General features: G+C 26.4%; 3 protein-coding genes and 1 long non-coding RNA gene across 8 annotated transcripts in view; 2 read left to right on the top strand and 2 right to left on the bottom strand.

Annotated features, from left to right (window-relative positions):
- The window catches only part of LOC122500539, a 34633-nt gene extending 10823 nt beyond the window's left edge, over positions 1–23810 (top strand). For both annotated transcript variants that reach the window (XR_006301488.1, XR_006301489.1), the window contains exon 3: positions 22996–23810. This is a non-coding gene — a long non-coding RNA (uncharacterized LOC122500539). The remainder of the gene's footprint in view (positions 1–22995) is intronic.
- LOC122500535 (cytosolic carboxypeptidase-like protein 5) lies at positions 215–10904 on the bottom strand. Of its 4 annotated transcripts, none has more exons than XM_043609503.1 (11): positions 10614–10904; positions 10379–10520; positions 6452–6744; positions 5990–6328; positions 5558–5829; positions 5248–5401; positions 5088–5172; positions 4708–4984; positions 4390–4597; positions 4059–4220; positions 215–1776 (listed from the first exon to the last, which is right to left on the bottom strand). In XM_043609503.1, the coding sequence occupies exons 2-11, from the start codon at positions 10491–10493 to the stop codon at positions 1000–1002; spliced, it is 2682 nt and encodes an 893-aa protein (XP_043465438.1). In that variant the 5' UTR covers positions 10494–10520; positions 10614–10904; the 3' UTR covers positions 215–999. The 4 variants fall into 4 exon arrangements, with proteins under 4 accessions (XP_043465438.1, XP_043465437.1, XP_043465436.1 ...); XM_043609502.1 differs by having other exon boundaries at positions 10707–10904; XM_043609501.1 differs by having other exon boundaries at positions 10379–10904.
- On the top strand, positions 11450–18010 carry LOC122500537 (eukaryotic translation initiation factor 1A, X-chromosomal). The gene is made up of 5 exons (XM_043609506.1): positions 11450–11607; positions 11840–11923; positions 14333–14569; positions 17065–17165; positions 17271–18010. Exons 1-5 carry the CDS (start codon positions 11592–11594, stop codon positions 17274–17276), a joined length of 444 nt encoding a protein of 147 aa, XP_043465441.1. The 5' UTR covers positions 11450–11591; the 3' UTR covers positions 17277–18010.
- LOC122500536 (pollen-specific leucine-rich repeat extensin-like protein 1) lies at positions 19234–22086 on the bottom strand. Its single transcript, XM_043609505.1, has 4 exons — positions 21983–22086; positions 21739–21869; positions 19596–21620; positions 19234–19428 (listed from the first exon to the last, which is right to left on the bottom strand). The coding sequence occupies exons 2-3, from the start codon at positions 21845–21847 to the stop codon at positions 19600–19602; spliced, it is 2130 nt and encodes a 709-aa protein (XP_043465440.1). The 5' UTR covers positions 21848–21869; positions 21983–22086; the 3' UTR covers positions 19234–19428; positions 19596–19599.
- Positions 23811–26211: the final 2401 nt, after the last annotated feature.

Here is a 26211-nt window from a genome sequence, read left to right as displayed (position 1 = left end):
TTTTATTTTCTAAAAATTAACAAACAAGTTCTAAAATTAATTATCGGTTCTTCTAATAATAGATCAAGTCAGAATTATTTGATACACTGAACACAATAATATAATATATACATATAGGTTTTATCAAAAACAATAGTAAATTATTACAAATATCACTTTCACAAAATTTAACAATACTTCGTAACTAATTGAAATGAAAGACATTTTTTGTTAAAATATAAATTAATAACATAAATAATTCGCAGTTATTATGTTAATAAATAATCTATCGTAATAAATATCTTTGAAACAATAGTAGATGATTTTAAACATTTTCTTCTATTCGCAATTGTTTTATATAAGCTTGCCAAAATGCTATATATGTAAATTTTTCTAAAATACACCAAAACGAAAAAGGAAGCATGAATATAGGAGAAAATTATTATTTTGAATATTAGACAGAAGTTTCTGTCAAATCAAACAATTTTTATTTAGTAAAAATTTTACTTAGTATGATGATCATTATCAGACATTTAATATTGCTTTGTATATTTTTTCCACAGAGATATAAGAATAGAGGACGCGTGAGAGTTCTGTTAATTAAACAGAAGATGGTTCTATACAAAAACCAACTATTTTCATACTAGATCATGAATAATATCGAAAAGTGTTTAAATCTTAAACTCCATCCGTAAACCTTGTTAATTGTGTTCAACAAGTTCTACTAAATTTCTTTGTTGCTTCTATTATAAAATTAATTTTTTTTTGACTCTGTCTATCGTTCCGATGCTTCCACCCATTCGTACAGACTCACCTCCTCTATTTTTATATTTCAAACTAAAAAATTTTATTCAATATTCATGCGTCCTAAAAAAAATTATAAAATTCATCTGTGACATAATATTTTGAAGAATTTAATGATTATTTAAGTTATATTTTAATAGTGTAAATTTCCTTCCGAATTATTTAAGTTTTTTTTTGTCATGGTCACAAATGAAAGGAAATAAAAATTCTAGAAATTTAATTAGTATTATCACTAGAAATTTGATTAACGATAGATTCGCAGTTTTCAGTTTTCTTGCGATTTTTCATCTTCATTTTATTGGAAGACTTCTTTGACTTTTGTTCAACTTTCAAAAATTGCTTCTTCCCCTTCACATAAGTTGCATTCGATTTTTGCTTATTGACGCAAATTGATCTTGTAGATGTTGCTTTAATGATTTTTTGATCAGGGAAAGTTTCATCTGACGCTGATTCGCCAATTTCAGGACGAGTTTTTATTATTTTCGGTCCTGAGACTTTTAATCTTTTTGTGCCTTGCTTAACAATTGTCGTTATTTCCATATTTGCGTTTTGCTTTTGTATTGTTGTTATTTTATTTTTGATAACTGACCGACGTTTCTTGGCTTGTACCATTAGGGTGCATTTATTATCATCGAGACAATTGTTTGTCTCCATACGATAGTCGAGAGTCTTTTGGAATTTTTTCTTTTTCAATTGATTTTTGTTGTGGATTTTTGAAATTAGGGACGTACTTTGAATAGTTGATTTTAAATTTGATGAATTTGGTGCTTTTACCAATTTACGATTTATAATCTGTCGGGGCTTTTTGTTGGTTTTTATTTTCTTTATTGCGGTGTATAGTGATGTTGTTCTTCGAACGATACAAGGTTTTTTTATGAGATTAATTTCAGTTTTTGTTGAATTCTCAATTGATGTTGAACTCACAACTACTGTCATTTCAATTTCCTCCTCTGGTTTATTCTCCTGTTTACTACTGACACTTCCACTGTTCTCCTGTGGATCAAAGGAACTTGTAAACTTTTCATAGGATGACATTTTATACATCATTTACAGTTATAGAAGTATATAGTTTTAGAATGATCGATCGATCGCTAAAATTTCGTTTCTAGAGAAAAAAAAACAGAATACATTTTCATGAGAGAGAGAGATTAAATGTGTTAGCAATTTAAAAAAAAGAGTACTTACTTTAAAAATAGAAATCTGAAAATTGACTTTATAGATTTATTTTTTAGGAATGGGTTTTGAAAGGATATACCGGATTTGAGTAATTTAGTTCATAGTTCTTAATTTGAAAAAGTGCAGAGAAAATATCAACCGGGAAATGCAGGAAGAAAATAAAAGCAAAGCAAATAAATATATTTTTGTGAAAAAGAATTTTAATTTATTAACAATATTATTGAACACGTTATTAACTGGCTGTGTACATTGTGTTTTAAATTTTAAATATTTTTCTATAGGTATATTATTTTGTTTAAAATTTTTATTATCAATTATTGTTAATATCCATTAGTTATATTTAGATTAACGATATAAATTCGTAATTTGATTAGAAATTTACAGCTATTTATTTATAACAATAATTTAAACATTTAAAATATTCGGTACAGTTAATGATTCGAAAAAATTGAGTTTTCCTTTTCTTACTAACCATTAAAAGTTTAATATATCAAACTTCAATTTTCACGACGACAATTCCTATAGATGATCTCATCACCTTCATCCAATGATTTCACTGATCGATCGCTTAAATTACCAAGTACCTTTCGCTAGAGAAAGACATTATTAGACACATCAAATTTCAATTACTCTTCTTCACAACCATGATAAATTGAATACTTTTTTTTTTTGCAAATCAATAGTCTGAGTTTAATGATCATAATTACTTTTTCATACTTAATGTTGTCTAAAATTAAAGTCGAGACTTATTAAATATTTAGATTCTATTTTCAATTTAAAATAAGTGAATTAATTAGACAACAATGATTTAAGATATTTAATACACATTTCTTTTTTTCTAACTTTAATATTTAATTAACCAGTGATAATGTTCTGTTCATTATAAATGAAAAGAATTTCTCACTGAAAATGGTAGAAATTTATTTTTCTCCGAAAAAGTAAATTGAAAAAGTAAATTATAGTTAAAAATTATCTTTTTACATCTTGACAATTTTTAACTTGTAGTTTTTTTTCTGAAAAACATTTAGTAATGAATGTGAATGAAGATGAAATTGATAGATGTGTAGAAAAACTTTGAGAATTTTTAAGCAAAAAACTATCAGTACATTAAAAAATGTAAAAGAAATTTTTTTTCTTTGTAAAAAACGTACAAAATTAAATTTATAAAAAATATATTTCTTCTGGAATAATAAAAGTATAATCGATTACTATAAAATTAAGGAGCAGTAAAAGCGGTGGCTGAATATTCCCTAAAAGTTAGATCGAAAAAAAAGATAGACTAAAAGTGGAAGTTTTAAAATTATGGAATTAAATTAAAAATAATTATTTACATATTCAATCACCAGTAAAAAAGAAAAGTTACTGTCACAAAGTCTTTTTTTTTTTTTGTCAGTTCAAAAATATTTTTTTGGAAGTATCATGTGCTATGAAACGAATCTGTGTAGTAATGAATAATTAATTTCAAACGATCCAATTGCTCGATTGAGAAATTAATTTAATTAATTAGCTATAGTCGAGTCTTGTTAATAAAAAGCTATATACAAATTTATATATATAAAAATCAAGTCTGAAATTTTGCAAAAGGCACATTGCACATGAAAGTTAAAACTGCACTGGAAATACTGTCGATGAGTTTCCTTAAGATCTACAAATATTATTTTTTTATTGATACATTTTTTTTTAAGGCAAGTACGTAAGACAGAATTCATTGCCATTATTTTCGTGTCGAGAAGGCAATTATTGTCAGGCGAAATCTCTCTCTCACATTTATTTTTTTTTTTTTGTCTTTAATCAACGTATTTGTGATTGTTTAGACTAGTTAGTTAACTAGTGATTTTAAGTATATTTTAACTAGTAGCCAGTATAGTAACTAGTTTTAATCTCCATGTTTAGAGATGAATGAAACGCAAAGTTTTGTTTTTTAGGAAAGTATTTTTTTTTCTATTAAAACATTTGCGTATTTCACTCGTGGTGTTTTCAAGCAAAAGCGTATTGCATTTTTTTTAGGCAGTATTTTAAGCATTTTTCAGTCAACAAACAGCGCACTGTGTAATGTCCGAATTCATGACTTCATGTTCATTATTTTTATTGAAATTTACCTTGTGAAGTGGCTTGTGCAATGGGGCGGTACAATTGTTGGCGTATGTTAATTTTAAATAGGACTTTAAACCCCTCAGCGAATGATATTGACTGTTTGATAAACGACTATTGGGATTGCTGCCAGTTAGATCCAAAATTGAGGGTCCTAACGCTGCTCCCACCTGAAAATTCATGGAACGATAAAAATTTCGAATTGATTGTCAAATGGAGGCATTTATTAAAAATCGTAATTCGACTTATAAATTAAAGAGGATCATCTATGATCATCATAGATGATCCTCTTTAATTTATAAGTCGAATTACGATTTTCCGAATTTGATAATTCCTTACTTCTTCATAAACCGCTGGAGTATACTTTGGAGGAACGTAAATTGGCGTTTGAATTTTGCTCATGTTATCGCGCACTCGCGGTGGCAATGCATTAATTAATCGACCCGAATTGTAATTACACTCGAGAGTGTAACTTCGAATCAAACCCGTTAATTTATAAACTGCCACTCGACCCGATCCTTCTCTTGACATTCCATCCCTTTTGTCTCTGCAAAATTCCAGACAATTAGTTTCTGATTTTCAATTAGCTCATCATTTGTAAATTAAGAATAGAATTTGAGGGCAAAATGTTAAATGGTTTTTGTTCTTTTAACTTACATTAGATACATATTTCTTTCGGCGAAATTGCATGAAGTAAAATGAAAATTTGGATTATTGAGGGACATTAATTTTGGTAGCAGTAAACAAGTGATTGATTCGTCAGAATCATCGAAATAATTTCCATACATGAAGATTCCCTTTTTAGAAGCATGACCATGTAAATCGACATAAAGAAATATACCAGATTCTTCTGTTTCTTTAGGCTGTTTTGCTAATTTTCTTTTATTGTCTGCTGTCTCTGGTCTTCGTCTTTCTTCTACATCTTTGGATTTTACTGAAAATGGAGTTAGTAAGATTTTAGAATTCATTTCAAAATGGTACTTACCTTTTTTTAAAGGTACTTACGTACTTTTAAAAAATGATTCTTTGGTACTTACCTCGTAGAATGTTTTCCTTAGCTTTATGGCATTTGTCGTAAGTCAGATCACTTTTGCTTTTCTCTTCCAGGGACATCAATGTGACCTGTAGATTTGTGTTTCATTAGAGTTTGGATATTTGTTGTGAAAAAAGAGATTAGAAAATGGATGAATTAGTTACTTGTTCGAGTAGATGATTAGTTGTATCTCTAACTACGTTAGTTACACTTTCCGGAATTATTAAGTTGCTATCGCGATTCTCTTCCAAACTTACGTGAGATTTTTCGATTTTAATATCAGTCTCTTCTGGCAGCTTGTAGAAATTATGATAATACCTAAATGACATTAAATTAAATAATTAACTTCTTTCACAATTAATAAATAATTAACTGATAGCAACTATTAACTATAATATAGTAATTCACTATTCAGTGTATAATCACTGAAACATTTCTTTCGAGTTTGATTAAAGAAATGAAAAATCAGCGAACCTAATTAACGTTCTGGCAGCAAATATAGTTGGATGATCACTTTCAGAAGGATTCAAGTACACTCGGTTTAGATTAACCCCCTTGGTGTCCATTCGGTAGTGACCTTTTGCAACTCCATCGGGATTTAGCATTGGAATTAGTTTGAACACGTAGAGTCGACGTAAAGTTATTGCTATTGGATCCTCTCGATTGAGTAGAAGATTCAGAAGACCGTTTAGGACGAAACTCGAAGGCGTTTCGCCGGGATGTACTCGGGCACTTATAAAAATGACCTGAATTGATGAATTAAAAACACTTTAGAGTTTGATTTTTGCAGTACAGACGCAGTATTTTTTTTTGTATAGAATTGTAGACCTTTTCTTCATAAATAATAAAGATAAATAAATAGTAAATAGGAAATATATAGAGAATATCTCGTTGCTTTAAATTAACCTTTTTGTTCTTGAATTTGAATGGTCTCAACTCGTTATTTTCCGGGAATAAATTCATCAGACTGTCCTCTCTCTCCATTGATATGTTTTGATACGAACTTATGGTTAATAATTCAAGTCTACGGCCCTCTAACGATTTGATGACACATTCCCTGTGATAGTAAATATCGTCCACGGAATTAATGGTCCTTCTGGCCAATCTTGACTGTATTTTTTTCAATTGCGTTTGTAAATCGTTATACGTGAAGGGATACGTAAAGGCGAAGTATGTTATGGCTTTGAGATTATCTGGAGTTCGGTAGGTGAACGATAGAGTGAATTCGTTACTTTTTTCGTCCAACTGCAATAAGGATAGTGGAATTTTATTTCTTTTTGCTGTTTGCTATTTCTCTTTATACTAATCGACAAGAAAGTAAAGCTAATTAGTTGTGGAGAATGGTACAAATTTTAGAAGTATATTTACCGCATAGATCGGCTTATCTCGAATCCGTTCCCATTGAGGATGTCCTGGCAGAACTTTGTAGACAGGGCACATGCCTTGGCTAAACATTTTTACCTGCTTATTGAGATTAATGACATTAAGTCGAACAAGTGCTCCTGATTTAGGAGCCTTGACACCAAAATAGAACCAGGTTCGGTTACTATTTTCATATTCTGTTCCATGACAATCGTGCTTTGTCCATAAATTGAATTCGTAGTCGAGATTTTCCTCGACATGTCCGTTTTTAGCCGATTTAGTGTCATTTTCATTTTCTCCTGCAATCAATCAACTTCTTGTCAGTTGTAACTAAATTTTTTGCAACTTATAGTTAATTGTTGTCTGCGTGTCGCACTAAATGAATTATTACTAGAGGCAGGAACTTTATGCTTTTTTTATGCATAGCCTGCATTTGCAGGCTTTGCACTTATCTACTAAAAACTACTATTTACTACTATTTTTAGAGCTGTGCAAAATAATTCGAACCGAACTGTTCGAATTTTTTTGCCTAGTTCGAATGTCATTTCGGCGCCCCAAAACCGAACAAAAATTCGGTTCGATTCGAATTTTGCACAGCTCTAGCGGAGACTATTAAATAATTAAAGTGTTTTTGAAGAGCCCAAAAATAATGAAGCTAAATCCCATAAAAGAGAGGAAAAAATGTTGAATTTTAAGAAATTCGGTTTTTTAAATTTTTGATAATTTTTAATAAATTTAAATTTTTTACCAAAGCTTAGAGATTATAAAGTAAACAAAGTGTTTTTGAAGAGCACAAAAATAATGAAGCTACATCCCATAAAAGAGAGGAAAAAATGTTGAATTTTAAGAAATTCGGATTTTTGAATTTTTGATAATTTTCGATAATTTTAGATTTTTTACCAAAGAGTCGAGTCTATTAAAAAAGTAAAGTATTTTCCAAGAGCACAAAAATAATGAAGCCAAATGCCATAAAATAGAAGAAAAAATGTTGAATTTTAAGAAATTCGGATTTTTGAATTTTTTCGAATTTTTGATAATTTTAGATTTTTTACCAAAGAGTCGAGACTTTTAAAAAAGTAAAGTATTTTTCAAGAGCACAAAAATAATGAAGCTAAATCCCATGAAAAAGAAGAAAAAATGTTGAATTTTAAGAAATTCGAATTTTTGATAATTTTAGATAATTTTAGATTTTTTACCAAAGAGTCGAGACTATTTAATAAGTAAAGTATTTTCCAAAAGCACAAAAATAATGAAGCCAAATGCCATAAAAAAGAAGAAAAAATGTTGAATTTTAAGAAATTCGGATTTTTGAATTTTTGATAATTTTCGATAATTTTAGATTTTTTACCAAAGAGTCGAGTCTATTAAAAAAGTAAAGTATTTTCCAAGAGCACAAAAATAATGAAGCCAAATGCCATAAAATAGAAGAAAAAATGTTGAATTTTAAGAAATTCGGATTTTTGAATTTTTTCGAATTTTTGATAATTTTAGATTTTTTACCAAAGAGTCGAGACTTTTAAAAAAGTAAAGTATTTTTCAACAGCACAAAAATAATGAAGCTAAATCCCATGAAAAAGAAGAAAAAATGTTGAATTTTAAGAAATTCGAATTTTTGATAATTTTAGATAATTTTAGATTTTTTACCAAAGAGTCGAGACTATTTAATAAGTAAAGTATTTTCCAAAAGCACAAAAATAATGAAGCCAAATGCCATAAAAAAGAAGAAAAAATGTTGAATTTTAAGAAATTCGGATTTTTGAATTTTTGATAATTTTCGATAATTTTAGATTTTTTACCAAAGAGTCGAGTCTATTAAAAAAGTAAAGTATTTTCCAAGAGCACAAAAATAATGAAGCCAAATGCCATAAAATAGAAGAAAAAATGTTGAATTTTAAGAAATTCGGATTTTTGAATTTTTTCGAATTTTTGATAATTTTAGATTTTTTACCAAAGAGTCGAGACTTTTAAAAAAGTAAAGTATTTTTCAAGAGCACAAAAATAATGAAGCTAAATCCCATGAAAAAGAAGAAAAAATGTTGAATTTTAAGAAATTCGAATTTTTGAATTTTTGATAATTTTAGATAATTTTAGATTTTTTACCAAAGAGTCGAGACTATTTAATAAGTAAAGTATTTTCCAAAAGCACAAAAATAATGAAGCCAAATGCCATAAAAAAGAAGAAAAAATGTTGAATTTTAAGAAATTCGGATTTTTGAATTTTTGATAATTTTCGATAATTTTAGATTTTTTACCAAAGAGTGGAGACTATTAAAAAACTAAAGTACTTTCCAAGAGCACAAAAATAATAAAGCTAAATCCCATAAAAGAGAGGAAAAAATGTTGAATTTTAAGAAATTCGGATTTTTGAATTTTTTCGAATTTTTGATAATTTTAGATTTTTTACCAAAGAGTCGAGACAATTTAATAAGTAAAGTATTTTCCAAAAGCACAAAAATAATGAAGCTAAATCCCATAAAAGAGAAGAGAAAATGTTAAATTTTAAGAAAATCGGATTTTTGAATTTTTTCGAATTTTTTTATAATTTTAGATTTTTTACCAAAGAGTCGAGACAATTTAATAAGTAAAGTATTTTCCAAGAGCACAAAAATATTGAAGCTAAATCCCATAAAAGAGAGGAAAAAATGTTGAATTTTAAGAAAATCGGATTTTTGAATTTTTGATAATTTTCGATAATTTTAGATTTTTTACCAAAGGGTGGAGACTATTAAATAAGTAAAGTGTTTTTGAAGAGTCCAAAAATTATGAAGCTAAATACCATAAAAAAGAATAAAAAATGTTAAATTTTAAGAAATTCGGTTTTTCTTAAAAAAAATTCACAAAAATTTTAGAATTTTTCACAGGAATTCAATTATTTTCAAATATTATTTTAATAAAATTATTCGAAATAAATAAATTATTTTAAATACAATTTAAATTAAATTTTTTTTTGAAATAATTCAATTATTCTATTAGAATATAATGAAATTCTTCCCAAGAATTCAATTATTTTTGAAAATTTTAATAAAATTCTTAGCAACTATTCAATGATTTCCATAAATAATAAAATTCATTGAAGGATTTGAATTATTTTTAATACAATTTTGCAGGAATTGTTCAAAAAATTTAATTATTTTTAATAAATTATTTAAATAGATACTGTTTTTTTTAAAATTCTTTGTAAAAATTCAATTATTTACAAAAATATTAGAATTTTTCACAGGAATTCAATTATTTTCAAATATTTTAATAAAATTGTTCGAAAAAAATCAATTATTTTAATTATAATTTTAATTAAACTTTTTTGAAATAATTTAATTGTTTGGAGGCATTTTAATAAAATTCTTTGCAAAATTCAATTATTTGAAAGCTCCTTTTTGCTGCTGTTTATAATTAATTATCGAGTGCGAAGTTTACATTTGCAAAATTTGGTTTTTCATTCAATGTTTAGAAAAAATGTACTTTAGTTTTAAAAATGAATTTACAATTAGAAACTTTATTTTTGCTTACTGTTGCAGTATCCCTAATATTACAAAAATGCACCTTCTATCATTAAGTTTGTTGGTTTAATTTTTTAGAAGCTAATTGTAATTTTTTATTTACTAATGCTTACGGAATTGACTATTTTTTTAAAAATAAAATATTTAAAGATAAATACAAAATTGTACCTCGACTTAACAAATCATACTGCATTTGCGTGCTCTAACAATAATTATAAAATTTGAATTATACATCATGTATGCTGCTTTACAACCAAAAATTATGCTTTTTAATGCTTTCGCAAAGTGCAATAATTCAAAAAAAAACTTTTTAATGTGAATTTTAGCACTAGACAATAATTTTTAAAATTTAGCCATTTATCTCAAGCATAAAGTTCCTATTTCTAATTAACTACTAAAAAGAGATGAAATCAAAGAATCAAAAGCAAAAAATTACCATTGTCGTTTGCTGCATTGACATCAACTTGTATAACTTTTGCTAAATTTGCAGAATCGAAATTATTGTAAAACACAAAACCCCCACTGATAAATCCTTCTGTTGTATCGGACATTCTGGGTCAATAAATAATTATTTTGACCTATTGTGACATAATTAGACAAAAACACAATTTGTGATTAGTGTAAATTATCAGTAGGGAGAAGTTGTATGACAAATGTAAATTTAGATATACTTGATTTTGAGTCCTTGGCCAGAGATCATATGATTTCTATTTACATTCTTTTTACGGAAGCTAATGACCTATAGAGAATAAAATGCCTCTAACCTTCAAACAGAGAGAAATTCCCTTTTTTCAAATATTTCCATAAGCAACGAATTGGAAAATAGCATTATTCGTGATGGAAAACACTTGTCTTTTGGTTCGAATCAATTTTTTTTAGAGTAACACCATTTTTGTTTATTTAAATATAACTCCATTTTCAATGCAAAATTCTATCATTTTGGACGAGTTCATTTTGTAACAACTTGATATTGAATTTCGTCTGCTATACTTGACCTCATTCAAAATATCAATAATTTAAATTTGTAAACAAATTTTTGTTTTTTTTTTTGGAAAATTTGAAGTTAAAAAATTATTTTTAAAATAAATAATTTTTTTATATTTAAATTAACAATTGTAAATTAACAATATTAAAATATTTGTTATAAATTTTTGGTTAAAAGTAATTATTCTATTTGAAACTAATTTTATTTATTAAAATTTACAATTACGAAAACGATATTTTTACTATTTTTGAAGAAAAATAAAAATAGAATTTTATTTTAAACGTTTTAAACAATTTGTTAAAAATTGTCTTAAGCGATTTGAATTTCCCGCCGTGTGTTGCGCATGATGATCAATAGGAACTGCGCAAGTCAAATGCAGCACTAATTGTGCGCATTCATTTGCTATTTTCTTTCCGAACTAAACAATTTTCGTTGTTTAAAATTATAGTGAAAACAGTTTTTTCTATTTAATGATTAATTGTGATATAAAGTGAAAGAGTTTATCTGGTGAATAAAGTTTATTTAGTTGTTTTTGTTTAGTGCATTTCTCCTCCGCGTGCATCGTCGAACGGGTCGAACATTTTCAGGTGGAATAGTTCTTTCGTTTTATCTCGTGGAAAGAGTTTCCATTTATAGAGACAGTTTTATCGTTTAATTGCACATTATGCCGAAGAATAAGGGTAAGTGTTTCGATTTTCAGTGAAATTATTGTCATTTGCATGTGTTAAGAAGTTAAATTCAATTGGAATTGTCGGTGAATTGGGGAAATTTGTGAAAAATGTGGTTAGTCGGAGAAACTAACCTGTCAATGTCAAACATCATGAACATGACGCGATGTTTTCTTATATTTTTCTCACAAATTTTGTGCTTTGTGGAGAAATAAAAATTGAAATTTTCTTTGTCAATTTTTAGGAAAGGGAGGTAAGAATAGGAGAAGAGGTAAAAATGAGAACGAAACTGAGAAGAGAGAATTGGTCTTCAAAGAGGACGGACAGGGTGAGTGTTTTTTTCGATATTAAAAATTTATTTTATATTTAATAAAAACAAATTTTTCACTCTTGAGCGAATGGCGTGAAAAATCATGTGAAGTTGTGAATTTTTATTTTTTATTTACATGTTAGTGAATTGAAAAGTGATTATTTATGTTTGTTGGAAAATTGCATTTGCCAACTCAGTGCGAATTGAGGTTAATTTATAGTGCAATTTAATGAATTTGCTAGAAAATAAGTAAAAGTTTTTTTTTTATTCTGTTAATCTAAAATTATCGCCATTTATAAATTCATTCGATTGCGAAATTGGTTTGGAAAGCTGTTATTTTGTGTTTTCAAGTTCAAGTTTATCCGTTTTTGTCTGAAATTCAGATAAGGCCATGAAAAAATTATTTTTAAAAATACTTAATAAAATTCTTCGCAGAAATTCAATTATTTTTAAAAAAATTTTAATATTCTCGTCAAAATTTCAATTATCTTTATAAATATGAAATTTCTTCTTTAAAATTCAATTATTTTAAAAAAAATTTTAATATTCTCGTCAAAATTTCAATTATTTTTAGAAATAATAAATTTCTTCTCTAAAATTCAATTATTTTTAAAAAAAATTTTAATATTCTCGTCAAAATTTCAATTATCTTTATAAATATGAAATTTCTTCTCAAAAATTCAATTATCTTTATAAATGATAAAATTTTTCTCCGAAATTCAATTATTTTAAAAAGTTTTAATACAAATTCTTTGCAAAATTTCAATTATTTTCAAAGATTTTCCAAAAGAATTCAATTATTAAAAAAAAAAATTAAATAGAATTCTACGCAAACATTTAATTATTTTCAATAAATAATAAAAATTGCACAGAAATTCAATTATTTACAAATCTCTTTGCAGAAATTCAATTATACTCAAAAATTTGTTTAAATTCTCGACAGAATTTCAATTATCGTTATAACTGATAAAATTTTTCTCCGAAATTCAATTATTTTCAAAAATTTTAATACAAATTCTTTGCAAAATTTCAATTATTTTCAAAGATTTTCCAAAAGAATTCAATTATTTAAAAAAAATTAAATAGAATTCTACGCAAACATTTAATTATTTTCAATAAATAATAAAAATTGCACAGAAATTCAATTACTTACAAATCTCTTCGCAGAAATTCAATTATATTCAAAAATTCATTTAAATTCTCAACAGAATTTCAATTATCTTAATAAATAAAAAAATTTTTCTCCGAAAATCAATTATTTTCAAAAATTTTAATAAAATTATTTGCAAAATTTCAATTATTTTTAATACAATTTTAATCGTATTCCTCGAAAATTGTAATTATTCTTCAAAATTTTATTTAATTTCGACAAAAGAATTCAATTATTTAAAAAATTTTTAATAATGTTCTTTATAAAAATTAAATTTTAAGAAGCATTCAAAATTATTTAATAAATTTATTTTTGTCTTTAAATAATTGAATTCTCCTAAAATTTTCTAATAGAAATTTATTTAAAAATGAATTTTATTTAAAATTTTAGATAATTATTGAATATTAAAAGCATTAAAGCGTGAATTTTTCGAAATAATTGAATTTTGAAAATGTTTCGAATTAAAATCTTTGAAAATTGGAATTTTTTATACTTTTACCTGACAATTCGGTAGAATTAATTTTTTTGAAAAAGATTAATTGAATTTTTTTTTAAATTATTTGGAGTTTTTATTTTCTTAATATATATTTAATTCATTTCCGAAAAATTCTCCTTTTCGGTAAAATTGAATTGTAACAAATGGATTTGAAAATTCTCAACGAACTTTTTCAGAAATAATTAAAAATATTTGATTTAAAGAAGAATTTTAGTTAAAAATTATAGAAAATAATAATTGAATTGAAATAATGAAAATAATTTTGTTAAATTTCAAAAGGATTTGAATTTAAAATTTTTGAAAATCTTAATTTTATAGGAAAAATATTAATGATTAAATTTTGTCTTTGAGAAAATTTAATCTGGGAAAAGTCACGAAAACAAAATTTAATTTTTGTGGCAACCCCGAAATTATATCGGAATATTTTTGCCATTTGGATTTTAATAAAAAAAAACGGGTTTTTTTACTATTTTTTCCATTTTGTTCTAAATTGTTTTTTTTTCAATTTAGAATTTTTTTTTTTTATTTCTCGTTGGAAATCGGCAATTATTTATAGTGTTGAAAACAAAGTGTGAGCGAATATTAATTTAAAATGTCTGAGAAAGCTCGAATGTTGAAAAAAGAAGATTTTTGAAGAAAATTTCCGAGTGTTTGATGTTCCGATTATTGTTGAGGAGGTGAGAGTAAAAATAAAGTTTGAATGTGTATTCAAAAATTGAAATTTTTAAAATTTTGCGTCAAATAGAAAATTTGTCTAATTTGAGAATTGAAATTATTTCAGAATACGCTCAAGTAACGAAAATGTTGGGTAATGGTCGACTTGAGGCAATGTGCTTTGACGGAACAAAACGTCTCTGTCATATTCGGGGGAAACTTCGGAAAAAAGTGTGGATCAATCAAGGTGATATTATTTTGATTGGTCTGCGTGATTATCAAAATGCGAAAGCAGATGTTATTCTCAAATACACAGCAGACGAAGCTCGTAATCTTAAAACATATGGCGAATTCCCTGAAACTGGTAAGAAAATACTTCCTGTCTATTTATTAATTTATTACTGATTTTTTACTTCATTTATTACTATTATTTTTAATTTATTCATTACTTGGAGAAAATTCAAAAAATTTTAATACAATTCTTTAAAACGATTCAATTATTTTCACACATTTTTCCTGATTCATAGGAATTCAATTATTCAATTATTTCATAGGAATTCAATTATTTAAAATATTTTTTTAAAAATATTTTTTGAAAAAAATCAATTATTCAAATAGATTTTTAAAAAATTCTTCGCAAGAATTCAATTATTTTTATAAATAATAAAATTCTTCTCAGGAATTCAATTCTTTTTTAAAATTTTAATAATAATCGTTGCAAGAATTCAATTATTTTTGTAAATATTAAAACTCATCGCAGGATTTCAATTATTTTTAATACAATTTCAAATAAATTTCGCAAAAAATCCAACTATTCTTAAAAATTTTAATAAAATTCTTTGAAAGAATAAAATTTTTTGAAAGAATTCAATTATTTAAAACACAATTTTTATTAAATTTTTTGAAAAAAATCATTTTTTTACAAAATTTTTTTAAAAATTTTCTCAAGAATGCAATTATTTTAAAAACTTTATTCAAGTTTGCTGACAAAAATTACATAATTTTCATAAATAATAAAACTCATCGCAGGATTTCAATTATTTTTAATATAATTTTAAATGAATTCCGCTAAAAATTCAATTCTTAAAAATTTGAATAAATTTCTTCGAAAAATTCAATTATTAAAAAAAATTTGATTTAATTTATTTCTTAGAGTGTAATAATTATTTTCAATTCATTTTAAATTACATTTCTTGAATAAATTTAATTATTATCAAAAATTTGAATTCAATTCTTCGTAGAAATTTAATTATTTGATAAAATGTTGATAAAATTCTTTATAATAATTCAAATTTAAGAAATATTCAATTATTCAGAGAAATTATTTATTATTTAAAAAAATTGAATTCTGGTAGAACTTTCTAAAATAAGAAACGAATAAAAAAATGATTAAAGCTTTGTTAGTTAATAGTTGAACTTCAAAAAATGCAATTATTCTCAAAAATTTTATAATAACTTTTATTAAAATTCTGCAAAAGAATTCAATTACTTAAACAAAAATTTTATATTAATTTTTTTGCAAAAATTCAATTATATTCGTAGGTAATATAATTTTCAAAGGAATTCAATTATTTAAAACTTAATTTTCATAAAATTTTTCGAAGAAAATTAATTATTTGTAAAGAATTTTATAAAAAATGTTCGCAAGACGTTAATTATTTATAAAAAAATAATTAATAAAGTTCTTTGCAAGAATTCAATTATTTTCAATTATTTTTATAAATAATAAAATTTTTCTCCAAAATTCAATTATTTTCAAAGATTTTCCAAAATAATTAAATTATTAAAAAAAAATTTAATACAATTTTTCGAATGAATTCAATTATTTTCATAAATAATATATAATTTCCAAAGAAATTCAATTATTTAAAATCCAATTTTCATACAATTTTTTGAAAATAATCATGACTTTGAAAACATTTTTTTAAAGTCCTTCTCAAGAATGCAATTATTTTAAAAACTTTATTAAAATTCGCTGACACAAATTCAATTTTTTTCATAAATAATAAAACTCATCTCAGGATTTCAATTATTTTTTATATAAAATTAATTCCGCGAAAAATGCAAAGACTATTCTTAAAAATTTGAGTAAAATTCTTCGAAAAAATTCAATTATTTAAAAAAAATTTTGCTATAATTTGTTTATTAGAGTGTAATAATTATTTTTAATTAATTTTTAATTACATTTCTTGAATGAATTTAATTATTATTTATTATCAAAAATTTTTAATGCAATTCTTCGTGAAGATTCTATTATTTTAAAAATTGTTGATAAAGTTCTTTATGAGAATTCAAATTTATGAAATATTCAATTATTCAGAGAAATTATTTATTATTTAAATAATTTCATTTCCGTAGAACTTTCTAATAAGAATTGATTTAAAATTGAGTAAATTAAAATGATTAAAGTTTTGAATAATTTTATTTATAAATTTTAAGAAAAATGAATTGAAAAATGATTTAATTTTGAAAGAATTACTTTTGTAATTTGTAGAAATAGTTAAATTTAAAAAATGCGTTACATTGAAATCATTTGAAATATTTTAATTCCTGTAGAGAAAATAAATAAGTCTTATTTAAATATTTTCAAAAAAATTATTCTATTTTTGAATGTATTAATTATTATAAAAGAAAAATTGAGTTGTCAAGTTTTATTTTTCGATAGTTACTTTTTTATTACTTTTTTTCTGTCTTTAAGCTATTTTTTGCTACTTTCTTAAAATTTATTATCGAGTACGAAGCCTGCAATATAATTTTTGTTTATAATTTTGTTTACAATTTTGGTATAATTTTGTTTATAATTTTGTTTACAATTTTATTCTGTATTCTTTTTTCTAAATGATAATTTTTTTCTTGCAGTACGTATCAACGACACAGTCACCTTCGTGGAAGATGGCTTTGACGAAGATATTGAGTTTGGTGATGAAATTAGCGACGATGATGAAGAGAATCCCGATAATGTAAGTTTTTTCAACTCTTAACTTTCTATTTGTAGGAAATTATTATTATCTTGTGTTCTATTATAAATAAATAATTATTAAAAATACTTTTTTCTTTTTTTTCAGATCTGATGACCCACAGTCACAACAGTTGATAGGATTTAAAAAGTCGATAAAGTACTATTGTCGTTTGCTGGTGCAAATGAGGGATTGAAGTATATTCCTTTACATTCAACGCTTATTTATCTTCTTGTATCTATAAATAAATCGTCACGTTTTCTCGGTCCATACTGTGTTCTCAAAAAAAAAAAAAAAACAAGCATTTGATTTCAGTTTATTTAGAATTGTACAATTATTGTTTAAAAAAAATATTGCTATATTGCATTTAAACTGAAATCATTATTGTGCTGAGGGAGCATATTGTAACCGTAAATATTGTAGGTAAACAAATGTCTATAAATTCGTTTTTTTTTAATGTATTCATTTTCTGAAAGACACGTTAAAAATACGTGCCCATAGATTTAGATATTAAAAATTAGCCACTGTAAAATTGAGTCACTTGACTTTAATTTTCTTCTTTGTAAAATTAGACATTAGATTTTTTTGTTAATAACAGTTAGTTTATATTTTTTGTTGAGGAAATTTTTACTAGCTCAATTTTAGGGATGTAATTGTGTTATTATAATTTTAAACTCTTGGCAATAGAGGAAGTTTATAGAGTATAAAAAGAAAATAATTTTGCTCCGGAAAGGAATTTTTTTTTAAATTATAGTAAAACAGTGAGGAGAAAAGAAAAGTAATATCTCTGACAATATTAACGACAGTATTTGTTTTTTCGAAAGACGAAATAAATTTTTTTAACAATACACTTTTTAAATTGATTACTCTAGTAATTTATTAGCGTCGCAGTAATGATGAAATTTTTATATACCTTTAATATATTTTGTTGCTTGAATTATTTCGAAATGTATTTTAATTTTTATTTTTACAAATAAATTAAATTTATTTGTAAATTTAAATTCAATTCGAGATTATTGTAAATTTAATAGTATTAACGAAACTTACTTTTTTCTCATCTTGTTGATCATATAACATTATAACTATTCGTGAAACAAAAATTAGGTGTTAAAAAGTTTTTCAATTTTTAATCTTTTCAAAAACATGTCTCGTATATTCGTATCAAATGCAATTATCATAGTTTGAACATTAATACATTATCGAATTTTGTTAAATTAAGAGAGAGGAAGCACTTTTTGTTGACTTGCATAATAATAATTCAAATTTCATTGTAATCACCTGTAGTAAATTTTTCTTGAAATATTCGAAATTTATTAAACGAAATAAAAAATGTATTAAAAATCAAATTGGTTTTTTATATTATAAATCATTCAGTGAATGTCAAATCAAACTTCTTTAAAACACTTCGCAATTTTTAATTTTTTTCCAAAAGTCGGGAATCGCGTTTTTGACACTTTGATATATTCTCTGAAACTACATCTCAAAAATATAGTTTTTTGGTCTAAAAAATAAAAAAAAATTGGTCTTAAAAATAAAAATACAAGTGATTGTATTTTCACTTGGATTTTTATTTTTATACCAAATTTGTTGGTGTTTTATATTTTTCTCGGTATTATTTTTTTGCCTAAGTGATTTTTTTTCCTTAGGTGTTAATGATGTTTTTAATGAGAGTATAACGCTTTGCCAGAGGCAATTTTACATTTTTTGTGACGTAAAATCCTCTAAAGGAATTATTGATTACACGTTGACTTTTTATATTCTTATCACTTGAGAAATTTATTTTAATACAATAAGTATTTTGACCGTAATTTAATAATTTCTTCATAACAATACTTGTTTCGAAACTGTTCTTTGTTAATTTTAATAGGTGTTGTTATGATCTAAATATTATCACGATTATATTAATTTGAAATAAATACTTTTTAAATCTTATTTTAATGTCCCTGTTAAAATAGAACAAAAGAATTTAAATATAATTAATAGAATCATAATCTTTAAAAGTAGAATCAGTGAACTAGAAGGAGAAGGAAATAGAAATTTTTCTGCAATTCAATAATTTTGCTGCAAAAAATGCCATTTAATCAAGAAGTTCTTTATTTAAGAAGTAATTAGTACAATATTTATAAAATGTTTCCATAATTTAGAATTAAATTTTATTCCTGATTCTAATCATCTTTTGTTATTTCAGTAGAAATTTAACAGCATTTTGCAATTTGGGTTACTTTGAAAGTTTCTCCTTGATTTTTGTTTGATGTTTTCTTCACAGCTGAAAAAGAAAAATTGACTGATTGTAGAAATGGATAATTATTAGTAGAAGATATAAATATATTACTAATATTATTTATATTAATTAATATTAATAAAAATCCTAAAAGGAATACAAATTTTTTTTTGTTGTGATAAGTTAGAAATTTAATAACAGAATTTATTTACCATTTTAATGTTTCTTTGATTTCGAGGGAGATGATTTTGAAGAGGCTGGAGATGAAGCTTTCGGAATAACTGCTTCTTCTGAATCTACTTTCTTGCCCTCAACTTTGTCTGATGTGGACTTTTTGTCATCTTCCTTTTCCAAACCCAAGTCGAATTTAATGTCTTCAATTATCATTTTTGCATCGTCAGTTACTTCTCCGTATGCATGTTTGACAACTTTCATTACTCCCTTGAAGAAACTGTCTTTTGATTCCTTAGTTTCAGTTTCTTTCTTTTCGTCCTTTTTTTCTTGTTCTTTCTCCTTTTCAGTCTCCTTCTTTTCTTCTGCTTTTTCCTTTTTAGTCTCCTTCTTTTCCTCCTTCTTTTCTTCTGGTTTCTCCTTTTTAGTCTCCTTCTTTTCCTCCTTCTTCTTTTTTTCTGGTTTCTCCTTTTCAGTTTCCTTTTCATCATCTGATCCTGAAGCATTTAGAACATCTCTCACGTCTTCGATAATTTCCTCATAAACACCTCTTGCTGAATTTAAAATACCAGCAATTAGTCCATCTGATTCATTGGCATTTTCGGTGGTACTTGGTTTAGCTTCTTCTTCGGTTTTTTCCTTGTTATCGTTGTTTTCAATCGGAGATTCCGTCTTTGGCTCTGCTGCGGATTTACATTTATGCTCCTGCTTAGGTTCTGGCTTAACATAACATTTAGGCATTACAGTCTCTTGCTTTAGGCAGCAAGTTGGTTGTTGAGGCTCTGGTTTTGGTGCTTCGCATTTAGGTGCTGGTTTTGGTGCTTCACATTTTGGCGCTGGTTTAGCTTCACATTTAGGAGCTGGCTTAGGTTCGCACTTGGGAACTTCAGGTACAACAATCTCTTGTTTTTGGCAGCAAATTGGTTCTTGGGGTGCTGGCTTTGGTGCTTCACATTTAGGAGCTGGTTGTGGTTCTTGTTTTGGTGCTTCGCATTTAGGAGCTGGCTTAGGTTCACACTTGGGAACTTCAGGTACAACAATTTCTTGCTTTTGGCAGCAAATTGGCTCTTGGGGTGCTGGTTTTGGTGCTTCACATTTAGGCTCTGGTTTTGGTGCCTCACATTTAGGAGCTGGTTGTGGTTCTTGTTTTGGTGCTTCACATTTTGGAGCTGGCTTAGGTTCGCACTTGGGAACTTCAGGTACAACAATTTCTTGCTTTTGGCAGCAAATTGGTTCTTGTGGTGCTGGTTTTGGTGCTTCACATTTTGGAGCGGGTTGTGGCTCTTGTTTTGGTGCTTCACATTTTGGCACTTCAGGAACAACAATCTCTTGTTTTTGGCAGCAAATTGGTTCTTGAGGTGCTGGCTTTGGTGCTTCACATTTAGGAGCTGGTTGGGGTTCTTGTTTAGGTGCTGGTTTTGGTGCCTCACATTTAGGCGCTGGCTTTGGTGCTTCACATTTAGGCGCTGGTTTTGGTGCCTCACATTTAGGAGCTGGCTTAGGTTCGCACTTGGGAACTTCAGGAACAACAATCTCCTGTTTTTGGCAGCAAATTGGTTCTTGAGGTGCTGGCTTTGGTGCTTCACATTTAGGAGCTGGTTGGGGTTCTTGTTTTGGTGCTTCACATTTAGGTGCTGGTTGAGGTGCTTCACATTTCGGCGCTGGTTTGGCTTCACATTTAGGAGCTGGTTGAGGTGCTTGTTTAGGCTCGCACTTAGGAACTTCAGGAACAACAATCTCCTGTTTTTGGCAGCAAATTGGTTCTTGAGGTGCTGGCTTTGGTGCTTCACATTTAGGAGCTGGTTGGGGTTCTTGTTTAGGTGCTGGTTTTGGTGCCTCACATTTAGGCGCTGGCTTTGGTGCCTCACATTTAGGAGCTGGCTTTGGTGCCTCACATTTAGGTGCTGGTTTTGGTGCCTCACATTTAGGTGCTGGTTTTGGTGATTCACATTTAGGCGCTGCTTTTGGTGCTTCACATTTTGGAACTTCAGGAACTACAATCTGTTGTTTTTGACAAGTATGTCCTTTCTTTTGATCCTTGCTTGGAGAATTTGCTTGTGATCCCTCTGTAATGTACAAAATTTTTATTAATACAATTCTTGATTAACTGAATTTTTAGCTAGTGTATATATCTTTACATGAGTGCTTATTGATTTTTACAAAAAATTTAGTTGTTTAACTCACCAGTAGTAGGTTTTTCTTCAACATTCATAAAGTATCCAGTTTCGTGTCGAATGAAGTCAACTGTCACTTCCTTTTCTTTCGAGAATAATGAGTTTGCCCTTCCGCTCATGATTTCGGTATTTTTATTTAATCTTGAAAGAAAAGCACTGTTTAATTACAAGAATACATTTGAAATCAAGTAGTAAGAAAATCAAATTTTGATTTTTAAAAGGAAATAAAATCGAAAACAATATTAAATACTTACAGAATTTGAAAAATGAAGTTAGTGATTCTCTGGTGGTCTAAGATTCACTACTGATTGTTTAGGAATGAAACTTTTATTTAAATACACCTGTAAATGAGATCATTGCAGCGAGTATTATTAATTTAAATGAGAATTTAATTGAACACATCGACCTCAAGAGATAAGTTTTCGTAATTTCGTTTTGAAACAAATGAAACTTTGTCAGTGTAGTTAATGTACTTTTTAAGCAATGCTTTATGTACATACAATCGAAGATAATACAAATATGACAATCGTACGATTTCTTATGAGGTACAATGTATAATCATAAAATCATTTATTTTCCATATATTTCAATAGAGAATGTTAAACATTGTAATTCAGTAATGATCAATATTTTTAAATTAACACCGATAATGCTTCCGATTGGTAGATTAGAAAACAGATTAAGATCTGAATATAGAACATTTAAATATTTCTTATAATTTTATAAATGATACCAAAGATATTCTATACTTTTTTTTTGTATTTTTCTTATTGTACTTTGCACAATATATACTCATCCGTACCAAATTTGATTGGATTTGATTGGATTCACGTAAAACTTTAAAGCAATGAAATGCAAGCATTCATACTTTGCAAAATTAAAATTTCAATCTTTTTGGTGTAAAGTTGGAGTCAGATTTTTAACAGTGTAATCATAAGCTTTGCAAAATGTTATCTTCTAACTACATATTTTTTTAAATTGTATAATTAATATTAAACCTTTTGTTTCTTTATTTCTATTAAATTATTATTGATTGAAATTAAAGAATTTTATTGAGTCACATTTTTTAAAAATTTAGTCACACCCAATTAACCTGTAAGTTTGCAGTAAGTTTACAGTCGGCATGTTATGCTGTTATAAAGTCATGTTGCTACCTGCAGCAAGCTTACTGAAAGCCTGCAGATTAAATGAGCATTTATAAAAATTTATAAAACAATAAAAAGTATAAGAAGGAAATCTAATTTATTGATGTATTTTTATTTTTCAGTCCATTCTCAGGAAATAATTTGAAAAACAGAGAAAAAGGTCGTTTTTTGCCTATGGAAAAGTACCAGCAGCATACTGTGGATCTAAGCAGAAGGTTAGATTCTAAGTTCATCCGCATGCCTAGAATTAACATTTATGAATATTGAAAATTTATTACTTTTATAGAAAATCCAAAGTTGGTTAATCAACCTATTACCCCTTTAAGAAATATTAAAGTTCTTAAAGGAATGACAAGGTAAATGCGATTTTTATAAAGAGCTTCAAAAGAAAAATCGCATTTACTTTCAGACCCCGCATAAAAGTGATTTTCGTAAATTACTTAGAATTTAAAAAAAAAAGAAAGAATATTTCGTGGAAGTAATAACAGAGATTCTATAAAGAAATCGCATCGACTTTAACATCTTAAGTTCTTAAGGACATTTGAACCATTATGACGTCACAATTTGATTAGAACATTTATTCTAAAACTGTGACCAACTGTGACGTTCATAATGGTTCAAATTTCGTTTATATCGAATATTGTTTCCTTGGTAGGCAGATTATCAATTTTAGGAAAAACCAATTTTTTGTACTACTGAACCCTTCCTTTTATTTTAGTGCCGCTAAAAATGGTTTTTGATTCCAAAACCTTCTTTACTGCTTTTTCACCCACTGCTTCTTTGAAAATTGTGATTAAAACAATTTTAGTTTTTTTTGCTTTAGGATTTTTTAAATTCCACGGTTTTTCCTGCAGGTTGTCATGGTGACCTGCAAGAGTAAGAGAGACAGTGAATTCAAATGTAATGCACTTTCTCTCTTACTCTTGTTGCTCCTGCACGTGCAGGTAGTCTTTTGTGATTATGGTGATAAATTGATTATAATTCGATTTGTCGAAAGTTTATCTAAAAAAAAAAGTGATCGTGTGAAAGAAAATAGTGATCTTGTGTACCATAAATTTCCCGTCAACGTCATATATAGTCATCAACTGGTTTCCTTTGCTTGAAATATGTGAGATAATCATCTGGAAAGAAATGATTTTTATGGATGTGATCATCCATTGCGGATTTATACTTTTGGTAAGTTATATTTAGTTTAACTGTTTTTCTTTTTTTCTTTAACGATAAATATTTATCTCTTTCGGTGAAAATTTATTAAAGATTTACTTGCGAACTTCGAAGTGTTTACTTGCAAAGTTTAGTGACTATTGTGTAAATATTTAAAAGTCCCACTTCAATTTAAATTCATTTAAATCTTTACCCAATTTTCACTAAAATTTGCAAGTAAATACTCCGAATAATAATAAAATTGATTCTATCACTCGGTTGTCAAATTAATTAAGTATTGAAGTCAACGATCACTCTGAGTTTTAACTCTTGACTTCAATACTTAATTAAATACTCCGAAGTTTGCAAGTAAATCTTTAATAAATTTTTAGGAAAGTTTTATTCTACTTTTGGGTTTGACTGCAGTAGTGGGGAGGGAGTAAAATGCGTTGCTATTGGTAGGAAGGTCTTCTTAGCGGTATTGCTGCGCATAAGACGAATTCAAGTTGAATCTTCTAAACTCAACTGTAAACTCTAAATATTTATAATCTTTTATTTCTTGCTGTTCAAATTTTCTTCAATGAAAATAGCCTCACCACCACGTTGCCACCACGATATACATTCCTTAAAATTTCATCAAAACCGATGGTAATATTGTCTACCATTTTTACCGACATTACAAAACTTCTTACCTTCTTAACTTTCTTACCAAGGTTCCATGGTTCCATCGTTAATCACGTGGTCCTCGAATCCATCCAATAGAATCTTAAGCACCACGTGACAATAGAAAATCGAAATTATACATATGTCTTTTTTATGAAGGGAAATATAAAGATCAATATCAAAAGAAATAATTTAATAAATTCTAGACAAGTTGGTTTTTATTATTTTTTTTATTATATGTATACTCAAATATTAATATACAGATAGTTTCATAAATATTCATTATACATATGGATATCTTTTATTTGTTTCCACTCATGCACAACTATATAAACATCGGAATAATAAACGTGGGGATGACGTCATCGGGTGACGTAAGCGGTTCCTCGACAATTTCATTAAAAAAAGACTCATGAATACTAAGCTGTTAAATACTTTACAAAAAAAATGTTTTTAAACTAAATTCTTAACTACTTCAAACTAAAATTCTTTAAATACTAAAATAAAAATTAAATGGGGACTGTTAACTTAAAAGTATCAAAGGGCAACGAATTTGATACCAAAAATGTGGATCAAATAAAAAATTGATCCAGATTCTTGGCATCAATTTGATCCGCACTTTAGTATCAATTTGATAATAAAGTGCGAATAAATTCGCACGATAAATAAATATAATTTTGTTGAGATAAAATAGTGAATTTCTTTCTAAATACGTGTGAGTGATCTTGACCGCACGAAAGTTCAATGATACTTAATTTTTTTATATTCTTAATTTACAATATTTCAATTATAGTCTCGATTATATTACCGCAGGGTGGTCACAAGTTTCAGTTTATTAATTTCCCTGACAATTTACTGACATTAAAATTATTTTCCCTGACAAAATTCTTTTTTACAGGAATAAAATATATGAATGTTTACGAAAAATGAGTAAAATTTATGAATTTTAATAATTTCTAAAAATTACAATTTTCCAAAAGTTCTTCAAGAATTCAATTATTTCAATAAAAAAAAAACTCCATTTTTTATAGTAATTGTAACTCTCTATGTAGTTTTTTCCTAAGTTATTTTTAAATAGTTTTTGAAAGATAATAGTTTTTCAATTCAAAATAATTGAATTCTTGAAAAATATAAATAAAAATAATCAAATTTTTGAAGAATTTTATTTTTATAAACAAGACCTTGATTTCTCAAAAATTTGAATAATTGTCCAAAAAGTAAATTTTTATAAATTGTTATTTACATTATTCAAAGATCTTTTAATTAAATTAACTTAAAAATTTTTTTTTTTCTTTAAAAATTATTATAAAATAATTGTAATAATTAGTTTTTAAAAATATTTTGATGCAATTTTTCGCAAATAATTGAACAGGGTTGCCACAGGTCAGGAAATTCAGGGAAAAGTTAAAGATTTTAATTAAAAGTACTGGAAAAAATTGAATTTTTAAAATTCATGAGAAAACTTTGAATTTTGATGTTTTTTTTTTTGTTTGCTTCGTAAACTATGAAATTACCACGAATTTTAATACAAA

Source organism: Leptopilina heterotoma, unplaced genomic scaffold (genome assembly GCF_015476425.1).
Source record: "Leptopilina heterotoma isolate Lh14 unplaced genomic scaffold, ASM1547642v1 Lhet_188, whole genome shotgun sequence".
NCBI lineage: Eukaryota > Metazoa > Arthropoda > Insecta > Hymenoptera > Figitidae > Leptopilina > Leptopilina heterotoma.
This window is presented reverse-complemented; position numbering and strand designations above follow the sequence as displayed.

Excerpts from the sequence above, each read along its gene's own strand:
- LOC122500535 (XM_043609501.1), bottom strand. The coding sequence starts at position 10,493 with ATGTCCGATACAACAGAAGGATTTATCAGTGGGGGTTTTGTGTTTTAC. Across the intron at positions 6,329-6,451 it reads GAGATAAGCCGATCTATGCG|TTGGACGAAAAAAGTAACGA; the intron begins GTAAATATACTT and ends TCCTTATTGCAG. Across the intron at positions 4,598-4,707 it reads GAAAGAAATATGTATCTAAT|AGACAAAAGGGATGGAATGT; the intron begins GTAAGTTAAAAG and ends GGAATTTTGCAG.
- LOC122500537 (XM_043609506.1), top strand. Across the intron at positions 11,924-14,332 it reads CTTCAAAGAGGACGGACAGG|AATACGCTCAAGTAACGAAA; the intron begins GTGAGTGTTTTT and ends AAATTATTTCAG. Across the intron at positions 14,570-17,064 it reads TGGCGAATTCCCTGAAACTG|TACGTATCAACGACACAGTC; the intron begins GTAAGAAAATAC and ends TTTTTCTTGCAG.
- LOC122500536 (XM_043609505.1), bottom strand. The coding sequence starts at position 21,847 with ATGAGCGGAAGGGCAAACTCATTATTCTCGAAAGAAAAGGAAGTGACA. Across the intron at positions 21,621-21,738 it reads TGAAGAAAAACCTACTACTG|AGGGATCACAAGCAAATTCT; the intron begins GTGAGTTAAACA and ends TGTACATTACAG.